Below are 26,047 nucleotides of genomic sequence, written 5' to 3' on the forward strand. Positions count from 1 at the left end.
GGAAAAAATGGCGGACTGCGTTGTTTGGCGACCCCCGTGAAATGGTCGTTTGACCCCAAATGGGGTCCCGACCCACAGGTTGAGAACCACTGGCTTAAGGCATCAGGCTAGAAACCAGGAGGCTGAGAGTTCTAGTCCCACCTTAGACATGAAGCCACCTCACTCTCCAACCTAAGGAGGAGGAGGAGGCAACAGGTAAACCATTTCCAAAAACTTTTCTGGGAAAACTGCCGGGACTCATCCAGGAAATTGCCAGGAATCAAAAACTGATTTAAAGATGTCTAAATAAATAAAATCCTGGAGCATTTTGCTCTGTGATTTCTTTGGAGAATCAGTGTTCCACTTTTTTAAAACATCCAGCTAGTCCTACCCACTCTAAAAAAGAAAATGCACAATTCTGATTCAAAATTGAAAGAATGAATTAAATAAATACATACGTGCATGCATACATACATAACCATGGTGGCACAGTGGTTAGAATGCAGTACTGCAGGCTACTTCAGCTGCCTGCCAGCTGCCTGCAGTTCAATCCTCACCGGCTCAAGGTTGACTCAGTCTTCCGTCCTTCCGGAAGGTCGGTAAAATGAGGACCCAGATTGTTGGGGGCCATAGGCTGATCTGTAAACCTCTTAGAGAGGGCTGTAAAGCACTGTGGAGCGGTATATAAGTCTTAAGTGCTGTTGCTATTGCTATAACTGGGGGCTTCAAAATAGCCATGAAAGTCAGTATGTATCCCGTTGCTGATCATCCTAGCTCAGTGGTTCTCCATCTGTGGGTCGGGACCCCATTTGGGGTCGAACGACCATTTCACGGGGGTCGCCAAACAACGCAGTCCGCCATTTTTTTCCCCCTTTTCCTTAGCCGTGCTACTCCCTTTTATTCTATTGGCTTTTGAAAGCCAATAGAATAGACTCTCTTGAATAGAGTCTAATTCTATTGGCTTTCAAAAGCTATTAGGAATTGTCCAGGCTGTCTCTGCCCTGCTGAGCCCGCCAAAAGTCCCATTCTGCAAACGGTGCTGCACCAGTTGAGTAGTCCTTGACTTAAGACCGGTTGAGTGGTCCTCGACTTACGACCGGTTGGGGGTCGCGGCATTAAAAAGGTTGAGAAGCACTGTCCTAGCTGGACATTTTGGTCAGATTTCTTTTCAGGAAGAATGTTGAGTTTTCTGACCATCTGGGACTGGAGAACTTTTTCCTTTGAGCAGGCTATGGGCAAGAGCACCCATGGGGCTGACTTCTAAGGGGTCAGTGCGGAGATGCTGCTTGCAGGTGGGCAGAAGGCCAGGCATACTGCGGAGGTCAAGTGAAAACAGGGTGCCTGGGGCACATTTCCTCAGCGATCTTTACATCCGTAACTCTGATGGCAGCTCAGTTAGTTGAGATATTCTTGGGCTTGCTTAAAGCGGTGCTGAGGCTCAGAGCACAGGGATCAGGAAGTAAAGCTGCATGGTTGGATGGTACGTCCAAGTGCCATAAACAAATAACAATAAATGACCAAATTGTTACAGGAAAAGTATTCTTCTGCACAAATCAATCTATTCTTCATTGATCTGTTACATTTATAGGCTGCCCCTGTCACTGAAAAGGCGACTCTTTGCACTGCAAGAACTTTCAGCAGAATATTTCTGGAGCAGGAGACTGAAATGGATTGGGATTAGTTTGGGTGTGGGGCCTCAGTGGGTTTATGATTTATTTGCATTTGCAACCAGAAATCATATGCCCCGTTTTCCTACCTGTCATTGTTCAGATGTGCTGGATGAGAACCAGAGCAAGCTAAGTGAAGATCTGATGGAGTTCAGGCGAGATGCCTCCATGCTCAACGTGAGTGTCAACCAGTCATCTAGCACAGAAAGACGCCTGGCCATTTGGTTTGGCCAAGAATCTACTTTACTGAAGCTTAGGTGGTTACAGAAGTAGCCTAAGCTGAATCTGAGGTTTTCCCATGCAAACAACACAAAATAACTGTCCCTCTTACGCACACACACACACCAGTTATCTGTAAATGTCCAATTAGATGCTTGTATATTGTTTAGGCTGCTCTTTAGAAGGCCAGATCCTGAAGTTGAAACTCAAATACTTTGGCCACCTAATGAGAAGGAAGGACTCACTGGAAAAGGGCCTAATGCTGGGAAAGATGGAGGGCAAGAGAAGAAGGGGATGACAGAGAATGAGGTGGCTGGATGGAGTCACTGAAGCAGTAGGTGTGAACTTAAATGGACTCCAGAAGATGGTAGAGGACAGGAAGACCTGGAGGAGCGTTGTCCATGGGGTCGCGATGGGTCGGACACGACTTCGCAATTAACAACAACAACAACAATATTGTTTAGGAGATAGATGCTTGATTCCCAGCTCTGCATTTCAGTAGTTGATCTTGGCTGGCTGAAGCTTCTTGCAAGGCGCAGCTGGGCTTCCATCCCCCCCTTCTTCCTTACAGTCCAATCTTTCCCTCTCCCCCCCCCCCATCCCGTTGCTAATGTCTGGCTGTCAGCTCATGAAGCCTGGATAGGGGAGATGCAGCCCTGACAATGGATGCCGTTTCCTCCCCAGGGCGGGCATGGATGGGCCTGGGACTTTTGGGAATGATTTTCTGTAGTATATTAGAAGCTGGGCTTTCTCACTGGGCTTCTCCTTTGTGCGCGTGTGGCAAATACAGGACTCTTGGCCTCTACGCTCCCTGCCATGCATTGGCCTGAAGACGCACAACAAAATGCCAGTTTCAGGCAAGGAAATTAATGTAGCCTGAGGAAAAGCACAGAGAGAAAACACGCCTTATACAGGTAGTCCTCAACGTACGACCACAATTGAGCCCCAAATTACTGCTTTTAAGTGAGATAGTTGCTAAATGAATTTTGCCCCATTTTACGTCTTTTCTTGCCACAGTTGTTAAGTGAATCACTACAGTGGTTAAGTTAGTAACATAGCTATTAAGTGAATCTGGCTTTCCCATTGTCAGAAGGTCGCAAAAGGTGACACAGCAACTGTCATAACTACGAATCAGTTGTTGAGCATCTGAATTTTGATTACGTGACCACGGGGGGAGGGGGAATGCTGCAACAGCCATAGGTCACCTTTTTCAGTGCCGTTGTAACTTCGAATGGTCACTAAACAAACAGTTGTAAGTTGAGGACTATCTATACAAAGCCTCCAGGTTAGACTAATAACCAACCCAAAACAGTTCATTAAGAAAGGTGAAATACAGTTTCCTGCCTTTTCTGCTGATACATCCCCACGAGTATCAACCAGAAAACTCACAAACCTGTCAAATTCTTACCTCACAAAAAAGACCACCAGTAGAAGTTAAAACCTTAAAAAAAACCTTAAATAATCATATAGATGTGTGCCTGTGTTAATCTTCTCTCTCTTGGAATCTCACACACACACACACACACACACACACCTCGCTTTTTACCAGAAAGTCCACTTTACAAACACAAACCTGCCTGGTGGGTCCTGCATTTCTCTGCTTCTCAGCTGCCCGGAGAAGTTGAGGTGACATGTAGATGGTGGGATGGATGGGCGGGCCGAGGGATGAATAAATAAATACATCCCTGGAGAAAAAGTGATGGGTAAAACAAATGTGGCATTGTCTGAGCAAGACCTGGATTCCTCCCTCAGGCATCTTTACAAACCAACATTAAAATCAACTTTTGGTTCATTTTGCTGTGTGAATGCAGCTGTATGTTAGTTCAAACAGTGGTACACAGCCTGGTTCCAAAGCCAAGGCTTGCAAAACAGCTTCAGATCCAAGTGATGCTCAGCCATTGCCTCTGCCAGTCCCTGTTCGTGCTGTGGGCACCCGCTCTCATCTCTCCCGGTCAATTATGGTGGCTTGAGGCTTACAAACCTCGACTCCTCCGTCTGTCGAGCAGAGCAGAGGGCAGCACTTACGTTTTCCACTCCTGTCACACCTCAGTGTCGAAATTAGCATTTTTCCCACTTGGCCTTTATCACCTGCCTTCTTTCTCTCTACAGGATGAACTGTCTCATATCAACGCCCGACTGAACATGGGGATTCTGGGCTGTGAGTATCTACTACCTTTTCTTTCTTTTATTAGTTTATAATATACAATACAATGAAAATACAAAAGTAAATAGAGGAAAAGATAGGGAAGGAGAAAGGGAGTAGAGAAGTGAGGTAAGGGAGAAAAGAAAAAAGGGGGAAAAAAAGGCATTGACATCCGACTTCCTTTGGTGCAGTAAAGTAGAATATCAACATCAGACCTCAATCTAATTGGTAAACCCCCAAATCAAAATTTCATTTTTTTCCACCTCAAACACAAAGTCTAGAAGCGGTTTTCCACGTAACAATAAAAGTATTTGTATTCCTGGCAAATAGATGGGGAAGAAATGGAGGTAGTGACAGATTTTATCTTCCTGGGCTCCAAGATCACTGCAGATGGGGACTGCAGCCAAGAAATTAAAAGACGCTTGCTCCTGGGGAGGAAAGCTATGGCAAATCTAGACAGCCTACTAAAAAGCAGGGACATCACCCTGCCAACAAAAGTGCGTATAGTCCAGGCCATGGTTTTCCCAGTTGCAATGTATGGCTGTGAAAGTTGGACCATAGGAAAGGCCAAGCGCCAAAGAATTGAGGCCTTTGAACTCTGGGGCTGGAGAAGACTCCTGCGAGTCCCCTGGACTGCAAGGCGATCCAACCGGTCAGTCCTAGAGGAGATCAACCCCGACTGCTCTTTAGAAGGCCAGATCCTGAAGTTGAAACTCTACTTTGGCCACCTAATGAGAAGGAAGGACTCCCTGGAGAAGAGCCTGACGCTGGGAAAGATGGAGGGCAAGAGAAGAAGGGGACGACAGAGAATGAGGTGGCTGCATGGAATCACTGAAGCAGGAGGCGTGAGCTTAAAGGGACTCCAGAAGATGGTAGAGGACAGGAAGGCCTGGAGGAACGTTGTCCATGGGGCCGCGATGGGTCAGACTCGACTTCGCAACTAACAACAACAATTCTTTTCTTTAATCAGTATAGTTAGTTTAGCCATCTCTGCTAGCTCCATCAGTTTTTGTAACCGTTCCTTGAATCCATGTAGTCCTCCATTTCTGAGTGTAAAGTAATCTTGGTACTGTCAACATATATAAGATCAAAGTTCCATATTTTTTTCCCCAGGTCTTTGTCCATTAGCCCCAAGTACCTTTTCTTTCTCCTTGAACAGAAAGAGGCATTCTGGGATTTCTGGGTGTAGAGAAATTTTTCTTCTTTATCATATAAAACTTCTAATTACTGATTCGGAAGTTCTGCTTTCAGAATGAGAACTAATTAGATGCTTGGGGTTTTCTTTTTCTCTTCGGTTAAGAACAACATTGTATTGAAAAATGTAGCAAGCAAAATAATTTCACTGGATCATCTGAGGCTGGAATGAGATTATGCCTTTTTTTCCAGTTTTCCAGTTTTTTCCTTCATGCAAAAAGACTGCAAAGTAGATTTAATTCAAAGAATGCTACTGAGTGCATTATTGACCTTTTTTTCTTATTTAATGATATGTTGATCGTACTTTTATTTCTGATCGCCTTTCGCTGGGGATGTGTATGAATCACTTGCTGAAGCTGCTTGGCAGTAAATTCAAAGCAGTTTAGAAAGTGTTTTTCACACAAGTATTTTGTTTTAAAGTCCCATTTTCACCGGCTCTGGAAACCTCCATTTTTTTTTCCTCTGGATTACTGTGCCTGCCCTGCTCTTACTTCCTTTTCAAACAAAGCAAGGCTTCCAAATCTGATTCATGGGTCACCTGGTTTAGGATTATTGACTTATTTAGCCTATTCACATAGTCACCCATCTCACAAACTCACAACTCTGATGACATAACAGCAGTCGAAAACTCCATAACATTAAAAACAGTCCAAGATAAATGAAATAAGCATATAAGGCAAACATAAAATAAACGTAATCTCAAGAAAGCAGGAGAACAAACATCACTTAATCTTATGCAGGCACCGTATAGGCGCTCTCTGGGATCCCCAAGGCTGGTGAAAAAAGTATGCTTTAAAGCAGGAGTCTCCAGCCATGGCAACTTTAAGACTTGTGGACTTCAACTCCCAGAATTCCTCAGCCAGCTTTGCTGAATTCTGGGAGTGGAAGCCCACAAGCCTTAAAGTTGCCAAGGTTGAGGACCCCTGCTTTAAAGGCTTCCCAAGAGGCTGGCAGAGATGGGGCTAACTACACCTGGGGGAGGGGGGATGATGCTCCAGGGGAAGGGTCACAGCAGGGAAAAAACAGGCCACCTGGGTCCCACCAGATGGAGTTCCCTAAGAGAGAGAATCTGCCACCAACAGTAGCCCTCCTGCCTGACCTAGTGGGAGGGTAGAGATCATTGGGAAGAGGCAATTTCTCAAACAATCTGATCCTGTGCCAGGGAGCAGCATAAAGGGTCAACAATGCTGCGGGGCTGCAGGATCTGCGGCTCTTCTGGAAGGTTTTTGTCTTCCTGTCCTGAGAGAACCTTTGATCTAACTGAATGCAGGTAGCCTTTGACTTAACAACAGTTCATTTAGCGACCGTTCAAAGTTACAACAGCACTGAAAAAAAGTGACTTAGGACTGTTTTTCGCACTTACGACGGTTGCAGCCTCCCCGTGGTCGCATGATTGAAATTCGGATGCTTGGCCACTGACTCACATTTATGACGGTCGCAGTGTCCCAAGGTCACGTGACCACCTTTTGTAACCTTCTGGCAAGTGTAATCAGTGGGGGAACCAGATTCACTTAACGACCGTTGTACTACTTTAACAGCTGCAGTGATTCACTTAACAACTGTGGCACAAAAAGTCGTAAAATAGGGCAAAACGTACTTAACAAATGTTTCACTTAGCAACAAAAAATTTCAACTCAATTATGGCCGTCAGTCGAGGACTACCTGTATTGCTATAAGTGCTGATCGATACGTAGAATATCTTTGTTTAATGGCCGAGCACGTAGAGTTGGAGAGGATCACTTGCAAGTCTCCCGGATCCTTTCTTGGGAAAAAGGTTGCTGGGCTGGTTAGGCGCTGGCTTTGAGCCACACATCCTCGACTGCTTCTCCCCCGTGACCTGCCCAAGAAGTCAGATTCCACCTCTTCTCCAGGGCTCGGGGTTTGGGGTGTGGCTGCTTGCGCAATAACACCCCTTCTTTCCTCCTCCTTTGCAGCCTACGACCCTCAGCAGATTTTCAAGTGCAAAGGCACTTTCGTTGGCCACCAGGGCCCCGTCTGGTGCCTCTGTGTCTATTCCATCGGTGACTTGCTCTTCAGTGGCTCTTCCGACAAAACCATCAAGGCAAGACGCTTGTTCCTTCTTTGAACCTTTGCGTGTGGTACAGTGTGGACTTGAGGGGGCCTCGGGAAAAGCGCGTCCTCTTGCTCTCAGCCAGGATTCCTGGTGTCTGACCAGCCTCAATTTGGGCTTCTAAGTAAAAATGATCCTTGGTCGGTACTTGGTTGTGGGCAAAGGCTGTGGACTTGAATAAAAGAATCCCAGGGGGGCGAAAGCAATATACTCTAGCAACTGTCATGGTTCCGATAGACCAGTGGTTCTCAACCTTTTTAATGCCGTGACCCCCAACCGGTCGTAAGTCGAGGACTACTCAACCGGTCGTAAGTCGGGGACTACTCAACTGGTGCAGCACCGTTTGCAGAATGGGGCTTTTGGCGGGCTCAGCAGGGCAGAGACAGCTTGGACAATTCCTATTGGCTTTTGAAAGCCAATAGAATTAGACTCTATTCAAAAGAGTCTCTTCTATTGGCTTTCAAAAACCAATAGAATAAAAGGGAGTAGCACAGCTAAGGAAAAGGGGGAAAAAAATGGCAGACTGCGTTGTTTGGCGACTCCCGTGAAATGGTCGTTCGACTCCAAATGGGGTCCCGACCCACAGGTTGAGAACCACTGCAATAGACAAATAAAGCAGAACTCCAAGGCTTGCAAATTCCTCAAAGAACATGTTTATTGGTTACAAAGTATCGGCACGGTCAAAAGTGAAATCAAATCTGAATTTCCCACTAAAAATTACCTGGTTACAAAGTATAATGCCCCACCCTCAAGAATATGCATTTTACTACGTTTCCCAAGAGAAATGTTCAGCGGGCTTTCTAATACACTGCCCCGTCCTTAGTCCCAGGAGTATGAGGTGACCTTGGTTCCCACGGGACAGAACCCTTCCTCCTCTGCATGTGGCAACCTAGGATGAGACAGAGAAAATGGCTCATTGTAGAGCTGACAGCAACAGCAATAAAACGTAAGAGTTATGTACCATTTCAGAGTGCTCTACAGCCCTCTCTAAGCAGTTTACGGAGTCAGCATATTGCCCGCAACCATCTGGGTCCTCATTTTACCGACCTGGGAAGGATGGAAGGCTGAGTCCACCTTGAGCCAGTGAGAATCGAACTGCTGGCCGTTGGCAGAGTCGGCCTGCAATGCTGCATTCTGACCACTGAGCCATCAGGGCATATCAAACCATTTCCATTATGTTGCCAAGAATTGTAAGGAGTAGAGCTTTCCTTAAAAGGATTTTTCTTCTTCAGGCCACCAGTAGCAGTTGCCTTTACCAAACGAGTGAATAAGCCAAAGGAAGGGCTTTTTTAAACTCCTGGGTGGAAGAGCAGTGCAGGCTGCATTAGAATCGCCATTCCTCCGCTCAGAACCAGCCGCTTGCTTCTGTTTGTCTTAACTTGCATTTCAGAAAGCCAAGCGATGAAGAGAACAATTGTAAAAAAAAAAAAAAATTAAAAAAAAGTTCAGATTTCAACGTCAGTTGCTGCAGAGTTGGCTAGCTGCCTTGGTAGCTTTTAACATCGATAGTTCGTTCAGAATGAAAGCAGCATGTGTAATAATCGGAGAGCTGAACAATGAGGGAGCCCCTTGTTTATCCACTCTTTGGGGGGTTCTTCATGCACGGACTTTCTGCTGTCCTCTCCCCTCGGATCTTGACGTAATTTAGGGCCTGAAAGACTCAGCTCAGCTCATTTTTGGCAGCTGGTATTCACGACAGTGAGGGAGGACTTGAAAATCCCCCAGAGGCCTGTGTGTTGGAAGGCACAATGCTAGGCAAGGAGTTGTGTTCACCCCCTCTTTGGAAGAGCAGGCCGAGCGCTGCTTTAGCCTCCTCGTCTCCAAGGGCACTGAAGCAGGCATTTGGCAGGAGCCCACCCCAGTTTTGAGGAAAAAAGGTAAACGTTGTGTCTCCCGGGCACAACTCCAGCCTCCCTTGCTGACCTCCGGGCCATTAGGACAACTGCCGGGAGCTGCACTCGTTTGCGTTCAGCTCTCTGGGAAAATCTGCCTACCTGTTTCCTTTCTTTGTCGGAAAGAGAGGAAAGCAGGTGGGCAGGTGACAGTCCAGATGCTTCCTGTCTTCCCAGCTCTGGCACTGACTTCCTGCCCTGGGTCTGGTTGCCCTTGAGTCCAGTCATGTGACCTTTTATTTTCTGCTAGGTCTGGGATACCTGTACCACTTACAAGTGCCAAAAGACCCTGGAAGGCCACGATGGGATTGTCCTGGCACTCTGCATCCAGGGGTGAGTCAGCCGCTGGCTTCATTGCCTTCCCCTGCTCTACTGTATAAAGCAGTGTTTCCCTTGCTTGGCAGCTTGCTGATGGGTGGACTGCGGGTGGCTGGGGAATTCTGGGCGTTGAAGTCCACCCATCAGCAAGCTGCCAAGGAGAAAAATCACTCATGTAAAGGCAGTGACGGGTAGCTAGATTTTAGTTCTGCTCTTTGTTTTCTTAAAGTCAACCAGCCACTTCTCCTCAAAAGAATTGTGGGGATCCGAGTCTTGTTTTCAGTCATGAGGGAAATGCCTTAATTTCTCAAATGGCAATGTGAATTACATGTGAGCACCAGAAAAACCTGATTTTTGCAAGTTATATTCAAACTGAACTCATTTGCGTGGATTGTGTGGCGTTGCATATTTTTGGTTTAACCAGTGCAGTCCTGGGCTGCATTAACAGAGGGATAGAATCAAGATCACTTGAACTGTTTGTATCATTTTATAATGCCTTGGGAAGACCACACTTGGAATACTGCATCCAGTTTTGGTCACCACGATGTAAAAAAGATGTTGAGGCTCTGGAAAGAGTGCAGAGAAGAGCAACAAGGGGGCTGGAGGCTAAAACATACGAAGAACGGTTGCAGGAATTGGATGTTAGTCTAGCAAAAAGAAGGACTAGGGGAGACATGATAGCAGTCTTCCAATATTTGAGGGGCTGCCTCAAAGAAGAGGGGGTCAACCTATTTTCCAAAGCTCCAAAAGGCGAGAAACAATGGGTGGAAACTAACCAAGGACAGAAGCAACCTAGAACTAAGAAGAAATTTCCTGGCAGTGAGAACAATCAGTGGAACGGCTGGCCTCCAGAAGCTGTAGTTATTCCATCACTGGAAGTTTTTAAGAAGAGACTGGACAGCCACTTCTCTGGAATGGCATAGAGCTCTGCTCAAGCAGGGGGGTTGGACTAGAACAGGGCTTTTCAAACTTTTCACCCATGGTACCACTTTTAGGATATGGCAACATCCGAGTACCACCAGTCGCCTAGCAAGGTCTCAAAAACTTGATGACCAAAAAAAAAAAAAAGGAAAAATGATAAAGTACAGGTAGTCCTCTACTTACAACAGTTTGCTTAGTGACTGTTTGAAGTTACAAGGGCACTGAAAAAAGAGCCCCTCAAGCCACAGCCGAGCAAGACACCTGCCTGCCCGCCTGCCCGCGCTCTTCCTCCTGTCCGAGATTTTCATTGTTGTGAGCATTTCTGTTGAGGATTGCAGTGGGGGTGGGGTGGGGGGGATGTTTGGTTTTTATTCCCCCCTATCTGTTGGGTAGTTGCAGCAGGTTTTGGTCACTCCACATGACTCTGAAACACTGTGACTGTCATAAATATGAATCAGTTCCCAAGCATCTGAATGTAAATCACAAGACCCTGGAGATGCTGCAACATTCGAGCTGATCAGTGCTTCTTCTGGGCTCAGAAGAAGCGCCAGGATCAGTGTTGAGCTCCAGCTGGAGCCTGGCGCTGATCCTGGTGCTTCCGCTGAGCCCTGACAGCCCTGCAGCTCCAGCCGTCTCTCGCTCAGGCTTGTGTGGTGCTGCCACCAGTTCAGCTCATTACTCTCCCCTGCTAGCACTTTTGTAGGATGCTTGTGTACCCCCTGCCAGGTGCCAATGTACCACAGGTAGTGCCCGTACCACTGGTTGAAAAGCCCTGGACTAGAAGACCTCCAAGGTTCCTTCCAACTGTGTTATTCTGGTTTTTCAAGAGATTTGGGATGTATGCCATTTGTTGAATAATGGAAATTTTTTTAGCAGCTCAGTTTGACAACAGATGTTGCAGTCTACATTTTTCTGGAGGAAGTTTACCCACCCATCCCTATCTTTTTTCATCATCTTGAGAAAAAAAAATCGTGCCAATGAAAGTCTTCTAGCTCTCTGACTTCTTTTTGCTTCTTTTGCCCAGGAACAAACTGTACAGTGGCTCAGCTGATTGCACCATTATTGTAAGTGGTCAGTTGGGGGAGGCAGGGCGGGGGGGGGGGGAAACCTGCTTTGGCTTCCTCCAGGAGGGAAAGTTCCTGATCATTCTCTTGCGGAGGGTCTCCAAACGTGGCAACTTTAAGACTTGTGGACTTCATCTCCCGGAATTCCTCAGCCAGCTGTGCTGAGGAATTCTGGGAGTTGATGTCCATAAGTCTTAATGTGGCCAAGTTTGGAGACATAGTGCTCTTGCACTATGTACGGTAAAGCTGCCGACACCACTTGTCTGTATCCTTTTTGACTTTTGGCAGGTTTGGGATATTCAGACCTTGCAGAAGGTCAACACCATCCGTGCACACGACAATCCTGTGTGCACTCTTGTCTCCTCGCACAACATGCTTTTCAGCGGCTCCCTGAAAGCTATTAAGGTACATTTTCTGATGCAGAGGAGTGGGGAAAACAGAAACCTTCCTTCCATTCCCAGATCCTTTCTTTTCCTGGCCTAAGCGGGTTGTCCACTTAGATTTGCTCCCTTCTGTCTGCCGGTCATTCTGGGTTGATATAGGACCTTCCTTGATCCTTCAGAGCTGGCCTTGCTTTTTCCTCTCCCCTTTTCCTTGCTACTTTGACTGGTGTTCAGACCTGCTGCATTATTCATTCTCTTCCCTTGTTGAACGCCTCCCCATTCCCTAGTAATTGATTTCTTCTCCTACTTGTCCATAATTACCCTTTGCAGGATTGTTGCAAGGATAAAGATCTCTCCTCTGAGCTCTTGGGAGGAAAGGAATAGCTCAGCCTAATAATCCAGCCTTTCCCCCACCTGCTCGCCAAAATTCCCCAGGCATCATGGCCACCAAAAGTTACCTTCTTGACACCTGGAGAGCATCAGATGAGGAAGGCGGTTATTACGTTAATATGTTCCTTTTCTTCCAGAGTGGCATGGGGGCCTAGAGGTGGGGCTTTCGCCTCACAATCAGAGGCTATGAGTTTGATCCTAAGCAGCAACAAATATTTCTCTCTCTGGGCTCCAAGAGAAGATATCTGCTCTAGACTTCACATAGGTGTCAGGAAGGGCGTCCAGCCAGTAAATGCTCAACTCTATTCCGTCGCCCTGACCCCACCCCAATACAAGGGATTACAGGGTTGTTAAAAGAAAAACAAAATGTTCCTTTTCTTCCAGGAACTGTGAGAAAAGACCTTCAGTCTGATTGGTTTGGCGTCCCTCTCAGGGCTTGATGAAAAAGTGGGATAGAAATGTAGACCTGTGTAAAAACAGGTGGGCTCTAACCACTGCCCAAGTATGGTTCATCTTTCCAGCCTTCCTCACTTGAGAGAACTGTGGAAGCCCTTGAGAGTCTGGATTTTAGTTTCCCACACCTTGTATGGAGCAGGCACAGGAAGCTGGTTGGCGGTCCTGCGCTTGAGCTGGAGTGGACAATCTCCCATCACTGTTGAAGGCCTGAATTTCGCTGTCCTTCTGCCCCACCAGGTCTGGGACATTGTTGGCACTGAGCTAAAACTGAAAAAGGAACTGACAGGCCTTAACCACTGGGTCCGGGCACTTGTGGCATCCCAGAACCACCTGTACAGCGGCTCCTACCAAACCATTAAGGTAAGCGTGCTCTCAGGTGCTCCGCCTGCTGCAGCTTCTCTCTCTAGCCTGGGAAGAAGATTCCATCAGCTCTTTTCTCTCCTCTGCTCCAGATCTGGGACATCCGGAACCTAGAATGTGTGCATGTGCTACAGACGTCTGGGGGCAGCGTCTACTCCATTGCGGTTACCAACCATCACATCGTCTGTGGCACCTACGAAAATCTCATTCACGTAAGGATGAGCGAAGACCAGGAGGAAGGGGGCAGTGGGGCACTTTGCAGCCTCTTTCAGCCCTCCCCAGAACCTCCAGTCCTCTCTTTCTGGGATCTGGCAAGCAGACCGAATAGCTAGAACAGTGATGGCGAACCTTTTAGAGACCGAGTGCCCAAACTGCAACCCAAAACCCACTTAATGTATCATCGGGTGCTGCATGGACATGGCCCATTGGGTGGGTGTGGCCCAGGGGTGGGTGTGGCCCACTGGCTAGGCATGGCCCATTGGGTGGGCGTGGCTGCGGTGGTAATGACAGACCGGATGGGACTAAAAAGTTCAGTCAATCAATTCCAATTTTGTGAGATCTTTTTTTTTCCGGCGAGAAGTTGAAATTGATTGATTGATTGAACTTTTTTTTTTTTTTTTTTGCACCCGGCAGTGGAGGCCTAAAGCGAAAAGGTTTTATAAAACCCAGCTGAAGGCCTAGGACTGGGGCGATGGCGCACGTGCCCACAGAGAAGGCTCTGCGTGACACCTGTGGCACCTGTGCCATAGGTTCGCCACCACGAAGCTGGAGCAACCAGAATCGGAAGGGGGAAACAATGGGAAAGTAACGCTCGGCCTTTGCTCTGGTCCCTGTTAAACTAGGTGTGGGATATTGAGTCGAAAGAGCAGGTTCGCACCCTCACGGGACACGTGGGCACTGTGTACGCTCTGGCAGTCATCTCTACGCCGGATCAAACCAAAGTCTTCAGCGCCTCGTATGATCGGTCGTTGCGGGTACGTAAGGCACAGCAAGTTGTTGGTTCAAGGCGAGGGGCGCAGAAGAAGACCATGGGAAAAAGGGGGAGGTGGCAATGGGAGGGATCCTAACAGATCTTTCAAAGTCTATTAATTTGATGAAGTTGAACTTTTAGGAAGCAGGCAGCTGGGCTCCTGATCCCTGAATAGCTGTATGGTCATCCCAACCCAAGGTCTCGTCAGCTGCCTGGCTCCACCAACAGTGCCCTCTGCTGCTTGAGGGACTTGTGTGTGTATGTGTGACCTTGCTAATCTCCTTTCTCCAAAACCTTTGAAATGAATTGCATTAGAGGAGAACAGGAGGAGCTTTTTGGGCCACGGTCCTGTTTGAACTGATTTCTCCAAAGTTAGGCCAAGCCCAAACAGTTTGAGAGAAAATAACTGTATAGAAGCAAGCAGAAAAATTGATTTCATTTCATTTCAATGATTTGTATGTTATGTGTGGGTACCGTATGATTATTCTCCACCCTCCTGTATTCTACTGGCAAATTCCCAAGTGCAAATTCGTGTAGCAAATTCCCAAGTGCAATTTTGTAAGAAGTTTTTGAGATCATGTAGGGCAGGGGTCCTCAATCTTGGCAACTTTAAGACTTGTGGACTTCAACTCCAAGAATTCTGGGAGTTGAAGTCCACAAGTCTTAAAGTTGCCACGGTTGGGGACCCCTGATTTAGGGCACACCCACCATGAGAGGATTGTTCTGAGAGACAAAAGTTTGACCTGAGTGTCTCTTTGCTCCAAGCCCTGAGAGAGGAAAAACCAGTGGAGGCCATAATGTCTTCTCTCTTTTTGTTTTTGTTTTGTTTTACAACCCTGTAATCCCTTCCTTCGGGGTTGGGTCAGGGCAACTGAATGGAGCTGAGTGTTTACTGCCCGGATGCCCTTCCTGACGCCACACGGAGTTCCCAGTAGATATTTTCTTTTTCTGCCCTGATAGAGAAACATCTGCCGGTATCTAGGCTTGAACTCTTAGCCTGCTGAGTGGGAGGCGAGCATCTTCACCTCTAGACTGCCACGCCCCTCCCATGGCGTCTCCTCCTTGCCTGCCTTGTGACGCCTGATGCAGTTGCAGAATGTTAGCAGCCTTTGCCTAGTTGCCCCAACTGAGGAGGGACTGAGCTTTAGAGGCCCTTCGGCTGCATCTGATGCATATCCTAACTACAAAGTCTGCGTGTGGCCCGGATTTAGGCAAAGAATGGGATCCATGGCTCAACACTGTTATTTGCCTCAATCCAGGCCACATGCCATCCGCTACGGCGATCTACCACCCTCACCGTCTTGGCTTGTTCTCTGCCTCCAGGTATGGAGTATGGACAACATGATCTGCACCCAGACACTCTTGCGCCACCAGGGCAGCGTCACAGCACTGGCCGTCTCAAGGGGCCGCCTGTTCTCTGGGGCTGTCGACAGCACTGTCAAGGTATATATTGAGGGGGGGAGGGCTCTCAGTGGGAGGAAGAGGCCCCTCCAGTTGGCTCAGAGCAGTTTTCGCAGCTGCTTCCTAGTTTCCCTGAAAGCAGCAGACCAGGGAGAGCTAGCATTTTTTTCCCAGGTTATGCCTAGTACAGTGGTGGCGAACCTATGGCACACGTGCCAGAGGCGGCACGGAGAGCCCTCTCTTTGGGCACACGTGCCGTCGTCCCAGTCCCACCTCCACCTACGGCCCCCTCATCACTAGCAGCCCCCCCAAAGGAGAGTTGTCACCGGGCACGGCCCACATGGAGCAGCGCAGCCAAGGACATGGCAGCCGGGCAGCAGAGACAAGACTCTGCCCTTGCGCCCCGTTGCACACAGTTGATGCTACGGGGTGCGGGCGGAGGGCGTGGCCACCATGGCACTGCAGTGCCACCTGGGCACTTTCTTCCGGCGGGCTGTGGAGGCGGTAGGTGTCCCTATGGGCAGGCGGAGAGGGGGAGGGGTGTTTTGGGGGCACTCGGTGTCGAAAAGGTTCACCATCGCTGCCCTAGGAGCTCCACCTCAGTAGTTGAAGTCCACAAGTCTTAAAGTTGCCACGGTTGGGGACCCCTGATTTAGGGCACGTCCACCATGAGAGGATTGTTCTGAGAGACAAAAGTTTGACCTGAGTGTCTCTTTGCTCCAGGCCCTGAGAGAGGGAAAGGCCAGTGGAGGCTATGGTGTCTTCTCCTGTTTTTGTTTTGTTTTACGACCCTGTAATCCCTTGCTTTGGGGTTGGGTCAGGGCGACTGAATGGAGCTGAGTGTTTACTTGCCGGATGCCCTTCCTGACACCACACGGTGTTTGCAGTAGATATTTTCACTTTGTGCCCTGATAGAGAAACATCCTAGTTAGATGTGTTTATGCTACACATGGAGGTGAGGAGGAGAAAGAGGAGGCGGCAGTGGAGCGGGCTTGTCACCTCTTTAGGAAGAGCTCTTTTTAATTTGAGACACAATGTGATAGAGTCACAAGTCTGTGCCTTCCAGGGGCCCTTTGCAAGCCAAGATGTGCTTATATGGGGCCTATTCTGTTCCACAGTGAACAGGTTGCTTTCTGTACAGTCCAAACAGATAGATAACTCCGAAGAATAAACAGAAATATAACTTTTATTCTGGGAATTTTAGACAATGACTTACAGTCACGTGGAGATGCATCTAGAAGCACATGTTTGCAATATTGGTTTATTCCCCAGGTAAATTGACACTGGATTTTCCCCTCTTGTTTTCCTGCGTTACATATTGGCAAGGATCTCCTAACCATGTGGCTAGGAACCAGGCGGCTGGTGAACAAAGGATCCCATCTGGTTTGTGTCCAGGAAGTCTCTCAATGACCTTTGATACTCCTCCCACTGACCCATCAGCATACGTAGCATTTAACCCAATAACTGCCAGACACTCCAACACACTGATACCTGCTCTCTAGTTAGGGCTACATAGAGCTATACGGTCCATGGAGCTATATGTTCCAGAATAGGGCCTATTCGCTTACCATGGTTTAAGACACGGGAAGGAGCTTAGCTTACTTCCGTGCCACACATGGCTTCCCTGGTGCTCTCCTTTTGGGAGGGGTCCACTCACAAATGGGAGTTTAGATTACTTTTTTCTTCCCCTGTGCCACGTGTCATCTATTCCGATGTTTAATGTTGAGCATTGAGAGAAAGAAGCCATCAGCAGAACCCTGAAGATTTGGCCAAGTGCCCGTTGCTGGACCCTCACTGGGCAATTAGGTCTCTGTTTCGTTGCTCGGCAAGGTCTTTGCCAGCCTCATTAGGTGGAGGAGTTCAGGGAAGCAATTCCAAAGTTTTGTTTTATTGAGACTGGCTGTAAAACTATAATCTCCCCACTCCCGAATGTCCTCTTTGCTGTGGAGTTGAGAAATATTTCAGCTCCTTTTGCCAGGCGTCACTTCTTGCACACGGCCATCAAGGTCATCTTCGTGACTCTCCATTTGAAGTTACAACAGCACTGAAAAAAGTGACTTATCACCACTTGTCACACTTCTGACTATAGCAGCATCCCCAGGGTCACGTGATTTACATTTGGATGCTTGACAGCCGACTCACATTTATGACGGTTGCAGTGTCCCAGAGTCATGTGATCCCCTTTTGCAACTTTCTGACAAACGGAGAGTCAACGGGGAAACCCACCGTGTGACTAATTGAAGAGCTGCATTGATTCACTTCACAAATGTGGCGAGAAAAATTGTAAAATGGGGCAAATTTCACTTAACAAGTTTCTCATTTAGCAACATAAAATTGGGGGCTCAATTGTGGTCGTAAGCTGAGGACTGTCTGCAGTGCTTAGACTTACGTACCGCTCTACTGTGCTTTTATCACCCTCTCTAAGTGGTTTACAGAGTCAGCATCTTCCCCTTCCCCCCCCCCGGACAATCCGGCTCATTTTACCAACCTCAGAAGGACGGAAGGCTGAGTCAGCCTTGAGCTGGTCAGGATTGAACTCCTGGCCGTAGGCAGAGTTAGCCTGCAATACTGCATTCTAACCACTGCGCCACCACAGGTCATACTGGGCCAGCCAGCGTGTAGTAGTTAGGGATGATGGGGTTTGTAGTCAGGCCTCTACCACTGATTCCCTGCTTCCCCGGGCCTCTCCCAATTTCTATAAATTTGTGGTTTTTTGCCAGGAATCAGAATGGTTGTGGGGAGCGGAGGGATAGGTCCCTAGGAGGTGGGCAAGTCAGCCGTTCTCTGTTCTCTTGCAATCCGGGAGTGCAGAAACCACCCTAGAGATGACATTGATGCACATATTGTTGCGGTGCTGCGCTCATCGCAGAGCTGCACTTGCACAGCTCCACAAAGGGACCCTTTGGTAAAGATCGGCTCCTGGTAGGAAGACCTCTGGCGCTCAGGATGGCCCCTGGGCTGACATGACACAGGTCCTGTCAAACAAGGGTCGCCTCTACATCCTACGCCAGCCAGCTAGGCTGGCTGAGGAATTCTGGGAGTTGGAAGTCCAGGGGTCTTAAAAGTTGCTAAGGTTGAAAAACCATGTCCTACTCAGTGACGGAGTTTGGGCTGTGCTGACATTTCTCTCCTTGACAGGTTTGGACCTGCTAAAGATGCTGCCTTCCGCTTTGGACACCACGCTGCCAAATACACACGCCGGCTCACTCCGTACACTCCAAACACCCTCCAGATGTGCTGTGTTCCTTCTCGGTGGGCCCTGCACTCCCCAGCAGCTGTGCAAGAGCTTTGGGCCACATACCTCAGCACCGCCCCCCCTTTCGCAGCAGCGCATTCCCAGGGAGGATTCCCTCCCCCCCCTTACCAATGCGCCACTCCAGCTCCGGTTCCTGGTCTGGCTCTTCTTGGGAGAGAGAAGGAGCTGGTGGACACTGGCCCAGCTGCAAAGAGGGGCAACGAAGGCTGCGCTCCTCGCCGATAGGAGACCGCCTCCAAGGGCCGTTTTTCCGCGAAGCTGGTTTGGATCGGTCTGCATGAGCAGCCACAGCGCCTCGCCCAGAGGACCTCTCTCTCTCTCCTGGTATTTAAATTATTTGCTATGCTCCTTCCTTCGTGGCCCCAGCCGGGGGTAAAACCCAGTGTCCTGTCATGTAGCCCGGTACGATTTTTATGTCCCCAGTCCAGCCTTCTTATCAGGTATCCTAAGCCTCTTCCCACCCACCCCCTCTTCAGAGCATCCCATCATCACGGCCTCCCTGGGAAAGGCAGGCGAGCCAACGGTTGTGTTTTTACGGACATTTTCTACTGTTTTTAAAATTGTGATAATAGATTTGGATTATTTCTTCCTTACCAATAAAATTGGACCGTTGTTTTAGGCCAGCATGACTCATTGACAAACCTGAAGCGTTTCAGCCGATGAACAGAATCCCTCAGGAGCGGGGCCCAACCCTGCCCCCACCCCCAAAAAAGTTCGAGGCTGACCTCTATGGATTTTGAGAGATACCCACTCAACACTTCCTGGCTGATCTGCGATGAGCACCTCCTGGGTTGCCATTAGTCAGTAAATGTAACAGTCCCCCTGACTGCAAAGATATTTGCACGTAGCGCAAGGAGCTTATTGCTCAAAGCAGCACCAAAAAGGCTGAATGCACCGACCAGGGCTTCGTGTGATCACCTGCGGCCACCTATCTGTTCAATTTCTTAGGTTCAACTATTGGTTATCTGTGGCATTCTCCTCCCTCAGAATGCTGCTCTTGAGGTTGCTGTTTAAGCCTGAAACTCAGATGGCCTTTGCATTCAACTTCCAAAATGCTGAGACAATGTTTAGAGGTAGGAATTGAGGGGAAAACGACAGACCCACAAGCTGGGCACTGACCGTTTCCTTGGAGAAGAGGAAAATGCCTTCCTTAGTTGCATTTGGCCACTGCATTGCCAAAAAAAACCTGAATTACAGTGGGAGATTTCTAGTGACAGAAGTAGCTTCCAGCAGTTTGGTGTTTTTTTTTCTCTGTGCAAATGTTCTGGCTCAGTACGATGTACAAAGTGGGAGATGTAGAAGAATCGGCTTCACAAACTGTTCCACGTTCCAGCTTCCGGTAAGACGTGCAGCTTTTACAATGGCTCCAGCTGGCACCCAGCAGCCCTTTCCCATCACACGGCAGAAGCTTTTTCTCCCCTCCGGCTGGAGCCAAAACACGAGTTGAGCGGGCCAAGATAATCTGGACGTTTTATTAAGCACCGATGGTCATAAATGCATCCACATTGACGCTTGCCTGGACTGTGAGCTGCAGCATGAACTCGTCACTCCCTCTGCACCAGAGCAGCCAGAAACCCCCCCCCCCACACACAAAGTTAGTGCCTCCGAGGTGGGATTTTTTTTTCTGACCTCAACAATAAAAGTATTATTTAACAGTGAATGTCATGTATCTGTATTAAAGACGAGCAGGGCCTGCTTCCCCATTTTTATCTTTAAATATTGAAAGCCAGATAACTTCTTTTTTAAAAAGAAGCAGTAAAAAAAAATACTCCACCATAAAGCTATTAATATAAGTAATACTGGTTGAATGTGTGCAGGAAGAAAAGAAGAATAGAAGCAGAAAATGCATAGCTTTGACAGAAGGGGAATACAATACAGTATCCATAACTTAATAATAAAAATATAATGTATATATAGATAGATAGTATGTATATATCCAGCATTAGAATCTTGGACTAGTTTCTTACACATTTTGTTTCTCTTTACAACAGCTATTGTTATGTTGCCTTTTTATTTTATTTTTTTTAATTAAGAAATTTCAAAGTTGTGCCAGACACGTTTTGGATATCAGCAAAGACAGACTATCCATATTCAAGAAAAGAAACAGGAACAGCATTCACACAGCAAGTCTAGCTCTCAGAAACCACAGCTCTAGGAAACCAGTAGGATGTTTCAGACTTAACAGCCGTGTTTAAACTGGACTGACCCCCATTTGTACACTGGTGTACAGCTGGGCATATGTTAGTGATTTCCACATGCATGCACTTCAACACGCACTCGCATACATACACAGGCGCATATAAACATACATCCAACTTAAAAAAGACACAAAAGAATGCACGCTTTTCAGATAAGATTAAACAAAACTTCTTAAAACAAGGCACATCCTTTGATTTTCAATAAAACTGTAAAAAGAAAATGGCAAAAAAAATCCATATAACATAATGTTTTGCACGCTTTGAAAAAAAAAAAAGATAAACTACCTTTTTAAACATTGTGCTACTTTTTTAAAATGACCTCACAAGACACACAGCTTATAATAATTCTAATAGTCAAGCTAAACTCCAGTTCTTTCAATCTCATATTTTAAAACTTCAATATACAATTGATAATATTTTAAAATCTTTTATATATATATATATTAAACTCCTTTCCTTTTGTTATTTATCTCTGGGGGAAACTCCACTTAAATATTTTTTTCCCAATAAATACTTTTTTTATATATAGCTTATTTTTATCCCTTTAATCACCTTCCAACAGAAAAGCTGTGTGAGTCTCTGCACACATAAGAACATCCCAAACACGGCTGTCTCAAGAGGAGGAGAGCTCTATCAGTGAAGTAACAAAAGAAACAGCACCACAACTCAACACTACTCTTTTAAGGTGGAAAAAGCTCCATGATGTCTCTCAGAACAGTAGCTCTTCCAAAAGATGACCACGAGTTCTCCCGAGATCTTAACTCCAAGCCCATGGGGGATGTATAGGAAGCCAAAGGGAGACTCCCATTTTTTAAGCTGCTTTTTTTCTGGATTCCTTTACCGGATGGAGAGATAGGAAGAATAGACCGAAGAGGAAGGAACCCAGCATGTCATGATCACATAAGTGAAGAACGGGTCCCGTGTTGGAGGTTGGCCTGCCACTCAAGAAGATGGAACTGATAACTCTAAGAGAAGATGAAGCTGTGGTAGCCCCACACGTAAGTTTTGTTCCTATCACTGGTATTTTTACCCTTGGCTGAGAGCAGCCATAAAACGTGAGAGGTCACCTGCTCAAGAACCCCAACCTTGCCATGTTGTCTGAGAAGAGTCTGCAAGACAAAGCCCCAAGATCTCACTGAAAGTTGGTAGCTCTTGTTTGTTTTTTTTTTCCTTTATTGCCAGGTGATTCGATAAAGCAAAAACCAAAACACGACGGAGTGAAATGTACAGGAAACGGAGAACCCACCAGCAAGAGAGACCTGAGAATTACACCAGATAAGAGGAAGGAGAGATGAAAGGCAAGGGCTCCATCCCATGGTCAGAACGGATGCCCTACAAATCGGATGGCAGCATGCGGAGAGGTTGTGTCACTTTCCCAGCCCCCTCTGATCTCCCGAAGAATATCGGTTGATTCCCAGCTGCAAATTGTTGCCCTGTAGTTCTTCATTCCCAGAAGATATAAGTTTTGGGAAAAGGGCCTTAAGCTAGCTAGTACCTCGGTACTTTCATCTGTGAGAGAGGAAGATGGTTCAAGTGCTTCTGGTTTCAGAGGCGTGACATATGAATTATGGGCCACCGTTATTCTGACGTACAAACACATCATGAGGGAGAGAAAGTATAACCAGCCGAAAACATTTAAAAGCCAGTTTAGGCTAGAGATTAGGAAACGCATTCTAAGAGTCAAAAATAAGTAGGCGCTGCCAAAATTCCTTCAGAAGTACTTAGGGGAATTTCTTTGATGGAGTTTTGTAGGCAAATGAATCATTTGGAAATAGCAGTCAAAGGTTTAAGAATTACTCCCACTGGCCTTGGACAAAGGACAACATATCTTGGGCACTTGCCCCAGAATGCTCCTGTGGGCACAAGGTTTAGAGAACCCGGTAAACGATTCAAGTAAAATGATCTACCTTTCCTTGTAAAATGCTGCTTCTTGCCATCATCGTGTTGTTTTATAAATTCCACAAGAAGGAAGACCGAGTGGAAGCTGAAGTGGAGCAGCTCACTGAGAACATGGCCGGAGGGTGATCCAAGTCTTCCCATGCAACTTGAAGAAGCCAGGAGACCCCGAGAAGCTCATCCATCAGAAGCAGGAGCCAGACAAAGGCTGGCCTTCCCTAACGGCAACATTCAAGCATTCCTCTTGCAGCCAAGGGTCTTCCTTATTTCCTATCCAGACCCTTCCAATTTGCAAGTGGAATAAACCAAAGTAAACCTGAGCATAGTAGACAGTTCTGAATTGACAGAGCAGTTTGTTCCTCCCGTCACTATACTATGATTTCTTCCTTCTAGGAAGCCTCAAGTCGGTTGATGAAATTAGAAGATGAATTTGCCACAATACCAAGGTGGTGCTTACACTGCCTGGGGAGTAACGAAAACAGCAATTCTGCACTACATACCTGGAAGAGGGAGAAGGCTCATAAGAGTAAACTTTGGCGTACAACCCTTGGGTCAGCACAAATTGTGATCCTCTTGGAAGATGCCCCTTTCTGGAAGAAGAAACGGTGCTGTACTCGGCAGGATTCCTTCTCGCAAGGAAGCCCTTTCCTAACTGATTGCCAGAAGATCCTTCAATCAGGGCAAGATCTGCGTCTCACGAGTCAGGAGTACAAGACATGTTCTAGCTAATGGTTGCAATCCACTCATCCTGGCTGCCCCCTTCCGAAACTGAGCCTGTAATACCAAGAGAGGACGTCTCCCTTCCATGAAACCTCCACTGAAATACCAAACCACCACCGCCCTTGCCCTCGGTTTCCAGAACACGGATATGGTTTATCGTTCCTTCTCCGTCCATTGCCTGGTCAGTGACGTCTTCTTCCAACCTTGCTCCCAACGGTCACGGCAGGTTAAGAAGGCGAAATGGTTCAATCGGTGACGAACTCTTTGGGACAGAAGCGCCTTAGAGCAATAGAAAGTGCAGGGCGAGTCCCTGTGCTCAGAACTGCCTCGAGAGGGGTTTAAAAAAAAAAAAAAAAGATTTGCCGTCTATCTTCGGCAGCTGCAGCAGCCACCGATGGGGCTTATGTACAAGGAAATTTTGGCCAGGATGCTTTTATCCCACCCACCCCACCCCGTTTTTTTTTTCTTTTCATATTTCAATACTTTTATCGATCATGCAAACATACCAAAGCTTTTGCACAGCTTTTGCCAGGAATGATGCTTTCCAAGGCAAACCGACAGAAAAAAAAGAGCTTGTCTCTCAAAGGGGACGTGTTAACAAAACAAAACTTCTTACAGTCACAGCTTCATCATCACCAGGAGAAGACAAACACCTTCAGGACAAAAAAACAAAGCATGCAGCTTGCTGAAGGTTCCCCCACCCCCCACCCCGACTCACAGGTTCCCTCAGGCCTTCCATGGCTGCCTCTACCAGCATGTCCAGCGGTGGCAGTTGGGCGCATGAGCTGGGCATGGAAGGAAACGCGGTGTGCAGTCCAGAAACACCCAACACAGAAGGCAATAGTCATCGCTAAGACAAGATTTCACCCCAAATGGAAAACATGAAGAACCAGAGAAGACTAATACTTATTTGTGCCACGTACTTTGATAGTGTATTGGGACGGTAACAACTCAGGACTGATCTGGAGAGGGGGGAAAGGAAACCTTCATAATTATATGTGAGGGGAAAAGCCACACGGAGTGGATGGAGTAGCTTCGCCCAGAAAGCTGTGCTGAAGAAAGTGTGACGCTCACTTTCTCCCGTTGCCATGGAAGCTCTGCCATCCCAGGCCCTGACCTCCGACTCCACTGCAGGAGAACTGCAGCCCTGCTGTTATCTCTAAGGTCACACAGGTGTTTGGAAGGGAGGGGAGAAGACACCCAAACGTGGTTCCTCCCTTCACTTTGCCAAACTGGTCCCGAGGGAAGCCTTTCTCAAGCATCTCAGTTTGTTTCAACACAATCCTGAGGTAACCTTGTCTTCTTTGTGCAAACCTCAAAAAATGGAGGAGGGAAGATCTTCATGGAGGTGATTGTGCCCTTGTGCCCATGGCAGATCCTGAGGTTGGCCCGGACTGTTCTCCAGCTCTCATTCCAACATGGCATCTAGCTGGTCAGCAAGGTCATCAAACATGCTGCCAATGTCATCCAGGATGCTGACAGTACTCTTGGATTCTGCAGTGGAACTGAAGGCAAGAGATACAAGTGAGGTTAAGCTGGTTCCAATTCCTCTACAAAACCCTTGCCTTAATTCAGCTTCCTAATGCCTCTGTCCTTTGGTTAATTAAATCTGAGCACATGTAACAGCAGTAATCTCGTCCTGCCTTTCTCCTATTCTGTTCTCCTTCACCTTTTTGCTAAATACGTCCTTTGTTCCCGAGAATGGACAACCCATAGAAGACAACAGATGGCTGCACCTCCTCATGGTGCAGAACCAACAGTGGCTGTTTCACCCAGCCTCTCTGGTCTGCTGGACTTTCTGCGGGCCTTCTGGCTCCTCAACCATGTCTGGCCTTCCCCACCCCTTCCCATCCTCAGGAGTGCCTTACTCTGCTGCTTGTCCATCCTCTTGCTTGATCTTCTCCTCCACAGCTTGCAGAGCGGCAGCCAGAGAAGCACTGGTCTCCTCCAGTTTCTGATGCACACTCTCGGTGCTCTCCACTGAAGGCCCAGCCATGGAGGAGCGAGGTGGCTTGACTGGCACGGTCTGGGGAGGTAGCCCTCCGGGAGACAAAGGCTTAGCTGGGCTGGAGCAGAGGGAAGGAGGTGTGCTTGAAGGCTTGATGGTGGGGGTGAGCTGCTTGGCCGGTGAAGGTGCTGGTGTGCAGCTGGCACTCACTGACTGGAGGACAGGGTGGACCTTCGGCTTCGGAGCAGTTGGGGGTGGTGTAGGCTTTGGAGATGTGGGTGGCGGGGTCCCATGGACACGTTTCACTTCTGCAAGAGACAAGTAGCACCCACTATGTTAGAGGAAGTGGTTATAACATGCAGATTTCAATTGGTAGGGCTGCTTCTAAAGTTTTCTATCATTAGGAAGACAGTCCAGCTGTTACTGGAACTGGATTCAGTGGATATTAAAGATGATAACCGGTGCCCCCTTCTATTCAGCAACTTCCATTCCCCAGCCTGATTCCCAGAGCACCCACCCACACACACACATACACAAAATCTCCCATGTGCCACCTAACACTTCTTTGTGAGCAGCTTATAGGAGCCCAGATATATGCATG

The 26,047-nt window shown here is 47.5% G+C and overlaps 2 protein-coding genes across 10 annotated transcripts in view; one reads left to right on the forward strand and one right to left on the reverse strand.

The window, feature by feature from the left end:
• Positions 1-19,302, forward strand: part of TRAF7 (TNF receptor associated factor 7) — a 51,793-nt gene extending 32,491 nt beyond the window's left edge. For all 5 annotated transcript variants that reach the window (XM_039349720.1, XM_039349717.1, XM_039349716.1 and 2 more), the window contains 11 exons: positions 1,750-1,823; positions 3,975-4,023; positions 7,137-7,264; positions 9,416-9,498; positions 11,429-11,468; positions 11,757-11,873; positions 12,935-13,057; positions 13,150-13,269; positions 13,900-14,031; positions 15,351-15,470; positions 18,567-19,302. In XM_039349720.1, coding sequence (XP_039205654.1) covers positions 1,750-1,823; positions 3,975-4,023; positions 7,137-7,264; positions 9,416-9,498; positions 11,429-11,468; positions 11,757-11,873; positions 12,935-13,057; positions 13,150-13,269; positions 13,900-14,031; positions 15,351-15,470; positions 18,567-18,581 — 1,001 coding nt within the window. In that variant the 3' untranslated portion in view covers positions 18,582-19,302. The remainder of the gene's footprint in view (positions 1-1,749; positions 1,824-3,974; positions 4,024-7,136; positions 7,265-9,415; positions 9,499-11,428; positions 11,469-11,756; positions 11,874-12,934; positions 13,058-13,149; positions 13,270-13,899; positions 14,032-15,350; positions 15,471-18,566) is intronic.
• Positions 19,303-20,678: 1,376 nt separating this feature from the next.
• CASKIN1 (CASK interacting protein 1) overlaps positions 20,679-26,047 on the reverse strand; it is a 118,084-nt gene continuing 112,715 nt past the window's right edge. For all 5 annotated transcript variants that reach the window (XM_039349710.1, XM_039349714.1, XM_039349711.1 and 2 more), the window contains 2 exons: positions 25,367-25,754; positions 20,679-25,003 (listed from right to left, as the gene is read on the reverse strand). In XM_039349710.1, the coding sequence (XP_039205644.1) occupies positions 24,907-25,003; positions 25,367-25,754 (485 nt within the window). In that variant the 3' untranslated portion in view covers positions 20,679-24,906. The remainder of the gene's footprint in view (positions 25,004-25,366; positions 25,755-26,047) is intronic.

This window comes from Crotalus tigris, unplaced genomic scaffold (assembly GCF_016545835.1).
Source record: "Crotalus tigris isolate CLP2741 ecotype Arizona unplaced genomic scaffold, ASM1654583v1 scf7180000018301.7375997, whole genome shotgun sequence".
In the NCBI taxonomy this organism is placed as follows: domain Eukaryota; kingdom Metazoa; phylum Chordata; class Lepidosauria; order Squamata; family Viperidae; genus Crotalus; species Crotalus tigris.